The following is a 12,094-nucleotide window of genomic DNA, read 5'->3' as shown; positions in this document are numbered from 1 at the left end:
AAGAAGAAGAAGAAGAATGATAATAATAATAATAATTTTAACAATAATGCAATCCACAAATAACATAATTTAGATGATCACAGGGCAGAGAATAGGGATTTATGATTTTAGTAGCGCTGTGGGACTGAGATCCAGGGCACAGGTGCAGGGTTTCATCTTCCTGAGGATTTCCTCAATATGGCACTGTCTGACGCCAGCTCCCAAACAGTGTCGAGGACAAGAGGAGGCAGAATCAAGAGCTGGACATCAGAGAGCAGATGTTGTTGATCTTGGCTCTGAAAAAGTCAATTAAACTGTTACATTGCTCTTCTATATCCTCAGTTGGGGTAGATGGCTCAAGGATATATGGTAGAATAAAGATGCATAAAATGACCAGGATTGTTATGAATTAAGTTTGAGGAATGTGGTCATGATTTGTATGAAAGTTTTCATGTAAGATACCTTGGAAAAATGCTCCAGCATCATCTTCTGTTGAGCTTTACCAAACGGGTTGGAAGGTAGCAGCCTCTTCTCAGGGTAGACCTCATCCAGGTATTCACATGTGATAGGAGACTCATACACCACCTCACCAGCAGGTGTCTCTAGTGTTGGGACAAGACCAAAGGGACTCTTCTCAAGGAACCAGTCAGGTTTGTCCTTCAGGTTAATGTTGATGGTGTCATACCTGATAAGAAAATAACAGTTTCTTAAAATGTAATCGAAGCACATTTTAAGGAATTTCATGATTCAGTGTGGGTAATGATTTAACATAAAATAATGAAGAATCAGGAAAATTTACTTGATCCCTTTGGCATTCAGCACCAGTCTGGCCCTCTGGGCAAAGGGGCAGAACCTCATGCTGTACAGTCTGATGTGATCTTTGGGCACTGGACCAGGTGCAACGCTTCCTGAAAAAAAATATTTGCAATTTCCAGATTGTTACAAAGTGCAACTGGGAGAGCATGTTGATTTATATTTAAATACTAAAGCATTTGGTTGATGGCTTACATTTACCCCTTTTACAGCATCAATTTGCTGTAAAAGACTGACTTTTTACATTATTTTCAGCTATTGTGTTTCACAGTTAAAATCACAACCAATACACACAAATTGAATTTGCTTGCTTTACTTCTTTACCTCAAGTTTTTATGAATTTCAAGTTGTCTAATTAAAACAGCAAATGAAAGAAAGGACTTTACTAAAATACTATAATAGTAAATATTAGAAATGCAGTACCTTTCCTTTAAATTTGTATGGTCACATTGTAATAGTATAATTGTGACTTTAGTGAAGGGTCCCAGCTAAGAGTCACATGAGAAAAACCATGTGTTCTTTTTAAATAAGTAACTCCAGTAAATTTGCAACACTTTATCCTTTGTGTCGTCCTCCCGGGTCAAATTGACCCCGTCTGTTTTGACGGTTCCTTCTTTCCTCAATTCCTTCCTTCCATCTGTCCTTCCTCCCTCCCTCCTTCTCTCTTTCTTTCCTTCCTTCCTTCCTTCCTTCTTTCCTTCCTCCATCCCCCTTTCTTACTTCCTTCTGTCCTTCCTTCCTCCCTCCCTCCTTCTTTCCTTTCTTCCTTCCTTTCCTTCCTTCTTTCCTTCCTCCATCCCCCTTTCTTCATTCCTTCTGTCCTTCCTTCCTCCCTCCCTCCTTCTCTCCTTCCCTCCTTTCTTCCTTCCTTCCTTTCCTTCCTCCCTTCCTTCCTTCTTTCCTTCCTCAATCTCCCTTTCTTCCTTCCTTCTGTCCTTCCTTCCTCCCTCCCTCCTTCTTTCCTTCCCTCCTTCCTTTCTTTCTTTCTTCCTTCCTTTCCTTCCTTCTTTCCTTCCTCCATCCCCCTTTCTTCCTTCCTTCTGTCCTTCCTTCCTCCCTCCCTCCTTCTTTCATTCTCTCCTTTCTTCCTTCCTTCCTTTCCTTCCTCCCTTCCTTCCTTCTTTCCTTCCTCCATCCCCCTTTCTTCCTTCCTTCTGTCCTTCCTTCCTCCCTCCTTCATTCTTTCCTTCCCTCTTTCATTCCTTCCTTCCTTTCCTCCTTCCCTCCTCTCTTTCTTTCTTTCCTTCTTCTCTCTTTCATCCCTTCCTCCCTTCCTTCCTTCCTTCTCTCTTTCTTTCCTCCCCCCTCCTTCCTTCCTTTCCTCCCTCCCTCCTACCTTCCTTCCTTCCTTCCTTCCTCCCCCCTTTCCTTCCTTCCTTCCTTCCTCCCTCCTTTCCTTCCTTCCTTCCTTCCTTCTTCCTCCCTTCCTTCCATCTTTCCTCCTTCCTTTCCTTCTTTCTTCCTCCCTTCCTTCCTTGACTCGAGGACAACAGGAGGGTTAACAAAATGATTTAAAATGGAATTAGCAGAGATTCCTGCTTTGCAACTCTATAAACTTTTGTCTTAGCAAACAGTAAAACGAACTCCTCTTGTTTGCTTGTGTTACTTTTACAAAGTCTGTAAAGTAGGAAAAGAAATAATGCATTTTCTAATCTGCTAATATACACTTTTAAGGAAATACAGATGTAAATTAAAGTCGGTGTGCTGCATACTTTTGTTTAGAGTTAAGGTTCTGAATCCCAGATGACAGCACAGCAATGCAACTGTTATCACACTGATCACAAATTAGCAGACCCAAACAAAACTGCTGACTTTTTTAGAGTTTTCAGCAGTGATCAGAATGTGGAGTGTTTTTTTTGTTGCTTGTAATGTGATAGATAAAATTCATTTAAGATAATAAAGATTGTTTTCAGTGAGTCAGAGCTCAACCACATTGTTCTGGGAATGAAAACAAAACTCTTGCCCACTGATATCAAAACACATCTCTCTTCTAATCTGTCTGCATATCGCTCTGTTAGCTACTATGACCCACAAATAGTGAACAGTGGTTTTATATATCCAGCGTGGCGAGCTACTGACACAAAGGCACATACGACTGGCTGAACTTTTGGAAATGCCTCTGACATATTATGAGCAAACATTTGAAAATATTTGACAGGAAAAAGCATATATATATATATATATATATATATATATAATAAGAGATAAATAAGGAATTATCACAGGGACACAGGATTAACCCTCCTGTTGTCCTCAAGTCAAGTAAGGAAGGGAGGAAGAGGGAAGGAAAAGAGGGAGGAAGGAAGGAAGGAATGAGGGAAGGAAAGAATGAGAGAAGGAGGGAGGAAAGACGGACGGAAGGAAGGGAGGAGGGAGGGAGGATAGAAGGGAGGGAGGAAAGGAAAGAAGGAAGGGAGGAAGGAAAGGAAGAGAGGGAGGAAATGAAGGAAAGTAGGACGAAGGGAAGAAAAGAGGAAGGGAGGAAGGAAGGAAAGACGGACAGAAGAAAAAAGGAAGGGAGGCAGGAAGGAGGGAAAGAAAGAAGGAGGGAGGGATGGAGGAAGGAAGGAAAGAAGGAAGGGAGGAAAGAGAGAAGGAGGGAGAAAGGGAAAAGAGGAAGGGAGGAAAGAAGGAACAGTCAAAACAGACAGGACGACACAAAGGTTAAAAGAGAACAGATCGTATACAGCAACAATCAAACGTTTGGGCAGACCTTCCTATTCAATTGAATGAGCAAACCAGTTTTGCTGGTTTGTTAGCAGGGTAACTACTCAGACTAGTCTGATCATGTACAGTACATCCCTCTGGTGTTGCTAGTAAATGTGGTACAAAGTCCCCTGGGTCATGTCACAAGATGCAGATGTTTGCATCTGACTACCAGTGGGATTTTTAAAAAAAGCAACTTATTTTTGTATGAGAATAAGTATTGATCTGTTTCATAGAAGTTAATGACATGCTTTTTATAATATAAATGAAATCAGGCTAATCTGGTGGTATCAATTTATAGTTAATACAGTTATTTTATACCTCAATGTATTAATTAGATGTGGATTAATTACTGATTCATCCCGTATTCCCTGATTCATTTATTAAATCACCATCTTGTTTATTATTATTAGTTAAGCATTACTTAATGATTAGGCTATAAAGTGTTACCAAAGTGATTTATAATAAAAGGTGTAGCCTAGCGTTAAAGTTGTAGTGGATATCACAGTTTCTAACACACTGTTCTATTTGACTTTTTTTAATCCATCAAACTTTGCAGGGCAGGTTTATTACCTGAATGTGGCAGGTTGCACAACAATGACTTTGCGGAAAAATATCGCCAATGACTTTGCCAAAAATATCGCCAATGACTTTGCATAAAACATTGCTTCAGACACTGTTTCCGCATTTCATAAATTGACAGACAGCAGAGATCAGATTCTGTGGTTCAGAGGGGAAGAAATGAATGGGAGGGGAATCTGGCTGCATGTCAAATTAAATATTCCAGATTTCTCTTATTTTTTAATGTAAGGCGATGCACTGAGTGGGAAATGTGACAACGTATAAACATCTAATTTGCCCTTAGGTGGGCAAACGTGTGCTAATTTAAAAGAAAGTAAACTGCAATAAACTTTCATATTTTAGATCAATAAAAACAAAAAGACAATATACATTATATATATATATAAAAAACGTATTTTCGAAAAGATTACATCACCATGTAAATCTCAGAACCTGTTTATTTATATACATATTTATGTTGTTTTTTAGAAAACATATCTATTATATATTTAATTTAGCACCTGGACCAGAGCACTGTGTTTCGTTTTTTCCCCCATGTTCCTTGGTGAAAGAATGACAATAAAATGAGTCTGAGTCTCAGGAACTTCTGCATATGTTGCACATTTACATGTTGCAGATTTCATTTACACAGATTGTTTACGGTAGTATTTCATTTTATTTATTTGATCACTTTCACCCTTACGCTGCTACTGTTTTCAGGTGCTACTTTGTTTGGTGGTACTTTGTTTCCTCTTTTGTCTTTAGACATGTTTATGTTGTATGTATGTTACTGTTGTTTGGTTTGAAGTTGACTGTTTTCAATAAAGTTGGCGGGTAAAAGAACACAAAAAAGCTTTCTGACGCGCCCACCCCGGAAGTGTAGTACATAAACAGCTACCTAGCATTTCTGTTGTCAGAGCGATACTTTTCGTCGTTTGCAAACTCCAGCTCCACTTTTACACGGATTTCAACCATCATTGTAAACATGACTACTGAAAAGTGTTTCGCCAAAGGTAAGACAACCGGCAGTTACTCTGGAAAAGTATTTACATCAGTCTGTTGTCGTTTTTGTTAGAAAGACTGCGGTGCAGCCACTCCCAGTTCGGAGTCTTTTCGTTTAATTACGGTAATAGCGACCAAAAACGTCGGAGAAAGACTGAAGATGTTCTTGAATAAGTCTAATTAAAAATACTACTACTACTATTACTACTATTGCTAATACTAATAAAAATAATAATAGTAACAAGAAGAACATAGGCCTAATTTCCTTTTCAAGTTCCTTATCCCCCCCCTCCTTTCCGTCAATGTCATGAAAAGAAAATTATGCAAGTCATTATAATGAGAAACTATCTCCAAATAATGACCTATCTCATGACTTGTTAGTTTCTCATTATTTTGAGCCAATTCAATGGAAATCTGACCCAGAATTATTTTTTTTTACTGCGCAGATTTGCAGAGAATTAAGATACGATGAGACAAGATAATGTATCTTTATTGGTCCAACTTGGGTGAAATTCAGATTGACACAGCAGTGCAATGAGTGAAAACAGTAGCAGCGTAAGGGTGAAAGTGATCAAATAAATAAAATGAAATACTACAGTAAACAATCTGTGTAAATGAAATCTACAACATGTAAATGTGCAATATATGCAGAAGTTCCTGAGATTTACATAGTGATGTAACCTTTTCGAAAATACGTTTTACATATAATGTATATTGTCTTTTTGTTTTTATTGATCTAAAATATTAAAGTTTATTGCAGTTTACTTTCTGTCTTTGTCGCTTTTGACCGCTTACAGCATCCATACCGTAATCTAGGGAATATACGCACAGAAAAACCCTAACAGCGGCTGGTGTGACAAGGCTTTTGCAAACGACAGCTCAGGCAGTTAGATTAGCACACGTTTGCATCTCCCAGGGCAAATTAGATGTTTATACGTTGTCACATTTCCCACTCAGTGCATCGCCTTACATTAAAAAATAAGAGAAATCTGTAATATTTAATTTGACATGCAGCCAGATTCCCCTCATTTCTTCCCCTCTGAACCACATAATCTGATCTCTGCTGACTGTCAATTTATGAAATGCGGAAACAGTGTCTGAAGCGATGTTTTATGCAAAGTCATTGGCGATATTTTTGGCAAAGTCATTGGCGATATTTTTCCGCAAAGTCATTGTTGTGCAACCTGCCACATTCAGGTAATAAACCTGCCCTGGAGTTACTTATTTAAAAAGACACATGGTTTCTCTCATGTGACTCTTAGCTGGGACCCTTCACTAAAGTCACAATTATACTATTACAATGTAACACACAAATTTAAAGGAAAGGTCTTGCATTTCTAATATTTACTATTATAGTATTTTAGTAAAGTCCTTTCTTTCATTTGCTGTTTTAATTAGAAAACTTGAAATTCATAAAAACTTGAGGTAAAGAAGTAAAGCAAGCAAATTCAATTTGTGTGTATTGGTTGTGATTTTAACTGTGAAACACAATAGCTGAAAATAATGTAAAAAGTCAGTAAGTAAAGCCAAATTGATGCTGTAAAAGGGGTAAATGTAAGCCATCAACCAAATGCTTTAGTATTTAAATATAAATCAACATGCTCTCCCAGTTGCACTTTGTAACAATCTGGAAATTGCAAATATTTTTTTTCAGGAAGCGTTGCACCTGGTCCAGTGCCCAAAGATCACATCAGACTGTACAGCATGAGGTTCTGCCCCTTTGCCCAGAGGGCCAGACTGGTGCTGAATGCCAAAGGGATCAAGTAAAGTTTCCTGATTCTTCATTATTTTATGTTAAATCATTACCCACACTGAATCATGAAATTCCTTAAAATGTGCTTCGATTACATTTTAAGAAACTGTTATTTTCTTATCAGGTATGACACCATCAACATTAACCTGAAGGACAAACCTGACTGGTTCCTTGAGAAGAGTCCCTTTGGTCTTGTCCCAACACTAGAGACACCTGCTGGTGAGGTGGTGTATGAGTCTCCTATCACATGTGAATACCTGGATGAGGTCTACCCTGAGAAGAGGCTGCTACCTTCCAACCCGTTTGGTAAAGCTCAACAGAAGATGATGCTGGAGCATTTTTCCAAGGTATCTTACATGAAAACTTTCATACAAATCATAGAATTGTCTTGTAAAGTCTACAACCATCATTAAAGAATCATATGAATTGCTGTCTTTTGACAGGTAACGCCATACTTCTACAAGATCCCGACAGGCAGAAAGAATGGTGAGGATGTTTCAGGACTGGAGGCTGAACTGAAAGAGAAGTTTACCAAATTAAATGAGGTAAGTTGCTAAATTGAGTTTAATTTGAGTGCTCTGGTTTCTTGACACATTCACCAGATGTGTCGTTTGGTTGATTGTTAAATCTGTTCTTTCTAATGACTTTGGGTGCAACTGTATGAACTGTAGTAAGTCCTCAAAGATAATGAGTGAAGTTACTTTATTTGTGAGATCATCATCCATGTACCTTTTCTTTGATGAAAGTGTGTGATTATTTTGCAGTGTTACAATATATTTTATAAAAGGTGGGTGACATTGATTATGTTTCAGGATCTGGTTAATAAGAAGACCAAGTTCTTTGGTGGTGACTCTATCACAATGATTGATTACATGATGTGGCCATGGTTTGAGAGACTGGAGATCTTTGAACTGAAACAGTAAGTAATCTCTGAGGACCTTTATAAATAAACACATTTATTTATGGAAGCCTTTTAAGACAGTCAGCGTCACCTTTTTATGAGGAGCAAAAAGTTCAAATGTTAGGTACAGTACAAAAGTAAATATAATTAAAGCCGCAAGCGGCGATGGCGGGCCCTCGCTCACCCATGCAACCGCGGGGCCTGAGGCATGGCGGGGCTGTGGTGTGAAGCAGAAAGTGAGAAAAAACCTGGAAGGAGGCCAAAAATGCAATGTTTCGTTCATCCAGTAGGGGGCAGTCACAGGTAGTTACACATATGGTCTGGTGTGTTCAGGGCGGCCACTCATCAGTCATGTGAAGTTTGGAGTGAATTGGACAAAGCATGAAGGAGTTATGAGAGGTTGATGGTTCATCCACCAGGGGGCAGTAGAGTGTAACAAAACACAAGCGGTTGTGTTCAGGGTGGGACAGTGATTACGCGTGAAGTTTTGTGGAAATCGCACAATGATGATGTAAAATATGGCACTTCCTGTTTCCACTAGGGGGCGACACGAGTGAGATCGCCTATGAGCGAATGGAGACGTTGAGGTCGGCACCCTGGACCTGTGTACCAATTTTCATGATGATACGAGTTCAATAAAGCCATCAAAAAGCCAAACGTATTTTCATGGCGAGGAATTGATGGTCGCCGCGTCGCCACACGGACGCCATTACTCGTAGCTTCACAGTCTTCATAATGTAGCTTCACCAACTGGTTCTGAATGAAGTTGATGGGGCAAAGTATGTATTTTTCATGAATTTAAGTTCACTTCCTGTTACCACCGGGGGGCGCTATGAGTTACGTGGGAAGTTAATATATCAGGACGTTCAGGGCGGAGCCATCATCATGTCCAGCATGTTTGAAGCTGATTGGATGAAGTATGTGGGCGTGAGAGCCACTCGTATGTACATGGCGAGCACGCCAAAGTTAGTTGAGCCCTGGCAGACACGCCCTTTGACCTACGGATGCGCAGAGCACAACTTAAGCTCAGCTAGGTCTGGAGATGTTGCGTACCGAATTTGAACTTGATCGGGCGAATGCTGTGGGAGGAGTTAATTTTAGGCGGGAATAATCAAAACCAAAATGGCCGACTTCCTGTTGGGTTGAGGTCATGAGGTCAAGAGGCTTTTTTGCATATGTGGGTATAATACATATGTGTACCGAATTTTGTGAGCATAGGACAAAGTTGGCAAAATTCCCTATGGGCAATTTTGGACTTTGTAGGGGGCGCTATTCCGCCATTCTGCGTCGACCATGTGCGACCACCCAAAAATATCGAATTTCGGATGAGGCCGGACGTCCGTGCAAAAGTATAAGCATTTTCGCATTTGGGAAAGGGGCGAAATTGGGGCACGAAATGTCGGAAGAATAATAATAATAATAATTAAAACTGCAAGCAGTGTCGAAGGGCCCTCGCACATCCGTGCACGTCGGACTGTGGCGCAGTCGGAGGGCGCGCAGGTAGAGGTCTTCATACGCAGGAACGTCAGTGCTTGTCGCAGTCGCAGGGCATTGACAGCAGCCATGTAAAGGTCTTTGCTCCTGCTGCTTTAATGGAACATTGTGTGATGGGGTTAATGTCTCCACTAGATGGCAAACTAAGACCACAAATGAGTCTGGGTGACTACTCAGCACAAAGGAATGTGGGTGAAGGGACCAAACAATCATCAAGATTGAGCATTTTTGCCTGGATGGCCGACTTCCTGTTGGACTTAGGATATGGGTCCAAGAGGCTTTTTTGTGCGTCTGGACATGATACATGTGTTTCATGAATTTGGTTTGTCTACGTCAATCTGAGTGGAGGGGCTTGATTTTTTAAATTTTCTAAGGGGCGCTATTAATCCATTTTTGCGTCGGCAATTTCCGTGATCCTTAGAATATCAAATTCTTCGCCGGATCGGACATGATTGCAAGTTTTGGTGAGTTTTGGGGCATGTTTAGGCTTTCAAAAAGGCGTAAAAATATAATAATAATAAAAATCATCCAGATTGAACATTTTAGCCTGGATGGCCGACTTCCTGTTGGACTTAGGGTATGGGTCCAAGAGGCTTTTTTGTGTGTCTGGACATAATACATAGGCCTTGTCGATTTTATTTCTCTATGTCAATGTGGAAGGCGGGGCTTAAACTTTGAAATCTTCCAGGGGGCGCTGTGGAGTCATTTTCTCACTTAAAAATCCCAAACTTTGTCAGTAGTCAATATGTGTGATTGTTGACGTATGTGTACAATTTGGTGAGTGTAGTAGTTTGTGAAAATGTACAAAATTGATAAAGGCATTAGGGGGCGCTATTGAGCTGTTGTGCCACGCCCAGGGGCAGTTATGGTCTCAAATTAAAGTGTGCCTGAGTGTGAGCCTATGTGTGCAATTTGGTGATTCTGTGAAGACAAGAAAGTCCTCTAAACGCAGTGGGAAAAATGGAAAATTGACGCAGGAAATGCACAATAACTCACTTCCTGTTAGAGTGAAAAATTTGAAAAAATTAATTTGGGGGTTTACCCATAAGTGCTATGAGTCCTGTAAATTTCACGTAGATCAGACAAAGTTTTTGGTCACATGACCTGCTGTTAGGGGGCGCTATGGAGACCCCATGCCACACCCACCCCCAATGATATTGAAATTGAAACGGCGTCACCAGGTGTGACATTTTACGCAGTGCATGTATTAACATCCGACAATGTATGGAGGAGTTATAAGGAGTTGTTTGTTTATACAAACAAACAACAGCCACGCCCACCTGGTATAACGTAGGTAAAATCTGTCATCAAGTTTACATAATCAAGGTCTGAGGATGATATAGTTCCAATCTGAAGTCTGTGGAGTCAAAACTGCAGGAGGAGTGCGTCAAAGTACGAGGGCTGAAAAGTACATCAGTACATGCTAAGTGGGAAAAGGCATTAGGGGGCGCTACTGAGCTGTTGGGGCAAAATATTGGGCAAATATGGTATCAGATGAAAGAGCTCATGATTTGAAACCTACGTGGCAGGTTTCATGATTTTGTGAACATCATAATGTCCTCAAAGCGGTGTTCGAAAAATGAAAATCGGTGCACGCCACGCCGCGTGGTCAACTTCCTGTTTGGTAAAAAAATTCCACAAAATTAATTTCCCAATGATCCGATGAGAGCTGTAACATATTTAAATTTCATGCCGATCCGAGAGGATTTATGGTCACATGACCCGACGTTAGGGGGCGCTAGCGAGTCCTTTTACCACGCTTGCGTCCAATCACGTTAAATTAAATAAATTTTCACCAGCTGCGACGTGTGTGCAGAATTTCATGAGTTTTCATGTATGTTCAGGCCACCAAAAATGCGCTCAAAGTGGCGGACAAAGAGCGTGAAAAATAATAATAAGAATCTTGGCAATAGCAATAGGTCCCTCACTGACTTGTCAGTGCTCGGGCCCTAATAATAATAAACATTACAATTTCAATAGGGCTTTCGCCAGGCGACTTGCAGTCGCCGCTCGGGCCCTAATAAAGAGAACATTGGGATACAAATGATTATCATCTCTCCTTCATGACATCTGACATTTCAGATTTCTTGATGATTGACTGTACAACCTTCATGCTGTGGTTTTTAGTGTTTGGTCAATGAATTATTTTTCCTTCTTGTTTTTTCAGCTGCCTAGATCACACACCGGAGCTGAAGAAGTGGTCAGAGCACATGTTAGAGGACCCTGCTGTCAAAATCACCATGCACAGCATGGACACCTACAAGGCCTTTTACAAGACTTACGTTGAGGGGAAACCCAACTTTGACTACGGCCTGTAGAGAACAAAGACCAAAACCTGTAACCGTCCAGCGTTTTGTTTATACTTGTGTTCTTGGTCATCATTATTCTGGATTTAAGTCTATTTTTCAAACTTAGATGTAACATGAAATTTTATTTGAGTAAAAACCATGGGGAGAAAAACATTCCAGAGACAAAGCTAACAAAGAAATCAGTTTTTATTGGACATTTAGCACTTATTGAGGGAAGACATGAAATTGACATAATGGGAATAAGGCACCTTAACTGTATTTCATATATATGTATAAAAGGTGGTTTCAAAGATGTTCACTTTTTCTAATAAAAATTGTAGGTGAAATGACGTTGAGGTTTTCTGTCTGTTACAACACACACAACTTCAACTTTGTTTTCCCTCTAGGCTATACATTGTGGTCCTATTTCATAAACTGTAAGTCAAATGTGCCAAATGTTGACATCAACATAGCAGAAATCTAATAGGTCAAATAAATGTGCTTTTTAATGAGCAATAAAAAAAGAGAATTGTGTAAGTGTAATAGCTGCCATCAGATTTGCAACAGTACAAATGAAAAGAAAACAACTGTGTGATA

General features: G+C 40.0%; 2 protein-coding genes across 2 annotated transcripts; one reads left to right on the top strand and one right to left on the bottom strand.

The window, feature by feature from the left end:
- Window positions 1–381: 381 nt before the first annotated feature.
- On the bottom strand, window positions 382–885 carry LOC133992316 (glutathione S-transferase omega-1-like). Its single transcript, XM_062431033.1, has 2 exons — window positions 779–885; window positions 382–664 (listed from the first exon to the last, which is right to left on the bottom strand). Exons 1-2 carry the CDS (start codon window positions 835–837, stop codon window positions 382–384), a joined length of 342 nt encoding a protein of 113 aa, XP_062287017.1. The 5' UTR covers window positions 838–885.
- A 4,046-nt stretch (window positions 886–4,931) lies between these two features.
- On the top strand, window positions 4,932–12,012 carry LOC133991851 (glutathione S-transferase omega-1-like). Its single transcript, XM_062430435.1, has 6 exons — window positions 4,932–5,072; window positions 6,716–6,824; window positions 6,939–7,161; window positions 7,258–7,359; window positions 7,627–7,733; window positions 11,377–12,012. The coding sequence occupies exons 1-6, from the start codon at window positions 5,045–5,047 to the stop codon at window positions 11,525–11,527; spliced, it is 720 nt and encodes a 239-aa protein (XP_062286419.1). The 5' UTR covers window positions 4,932–5,044; the 3' UTR covers window positions 11,528–12,012.
- Window positions 12,013–12,094: the final 82 nt, after the last annotated feature.

This window comes from Scomber scombrus, chromosome 12 (genome assembly GCF_963691925.1).
Source record: "Scomber scombrus chromosome 12, fScoSco1.1, whole genome shotgun sequence".
Lineage (NCBI taxonomy): Eukaryota > Metazoa > Chordata > Actinopteri > Scombriformes > Scombridae > Scomber > Scomber scombrus.
The sequence above is the reverse complement of the archived record's forward strand: the minus strand, read 5'-3'. Positions and strand labels throughout refer to the sequence as shown.

Bases quoted from the DNA above. Each gene is read 5' to 3' on its own strand.
- LOC133992316 (XM_062431033.1), bottom strand. From the start codon at position 837: ATGAGGTTCTGCCCCTTTGCCCAGAGGGCCAGACTGGTGCTGAATGCC. The intron at 665-778 runs GTAAATTTTCCT...TTTTCTTATCAG, and splicing joins CTGAATGCCAAAGGGATCAA to GTATGACACCATCAACATTA.
- LOC133991851 (XM_062430435.1), top strand. From the start codon at position 5,045: ATGACTACTGAAAAGTGTTTCGCCAAAG. The intron at 5,073-6,715 runs GTAAGACAACCG...ATTTTTTTTCAG, and splicing joins TGAAAAGTGTTTCGCCAAAG to GAAGCGTTGCACCTGGTCCA. The intron at 7,360-7,626 runs GTAAGTTGCTAA...ATTATGTTTCAG, and splicing joins AGTTTACCAAATTAAATGAG to GATCTGGTTAATAAGAAGAC.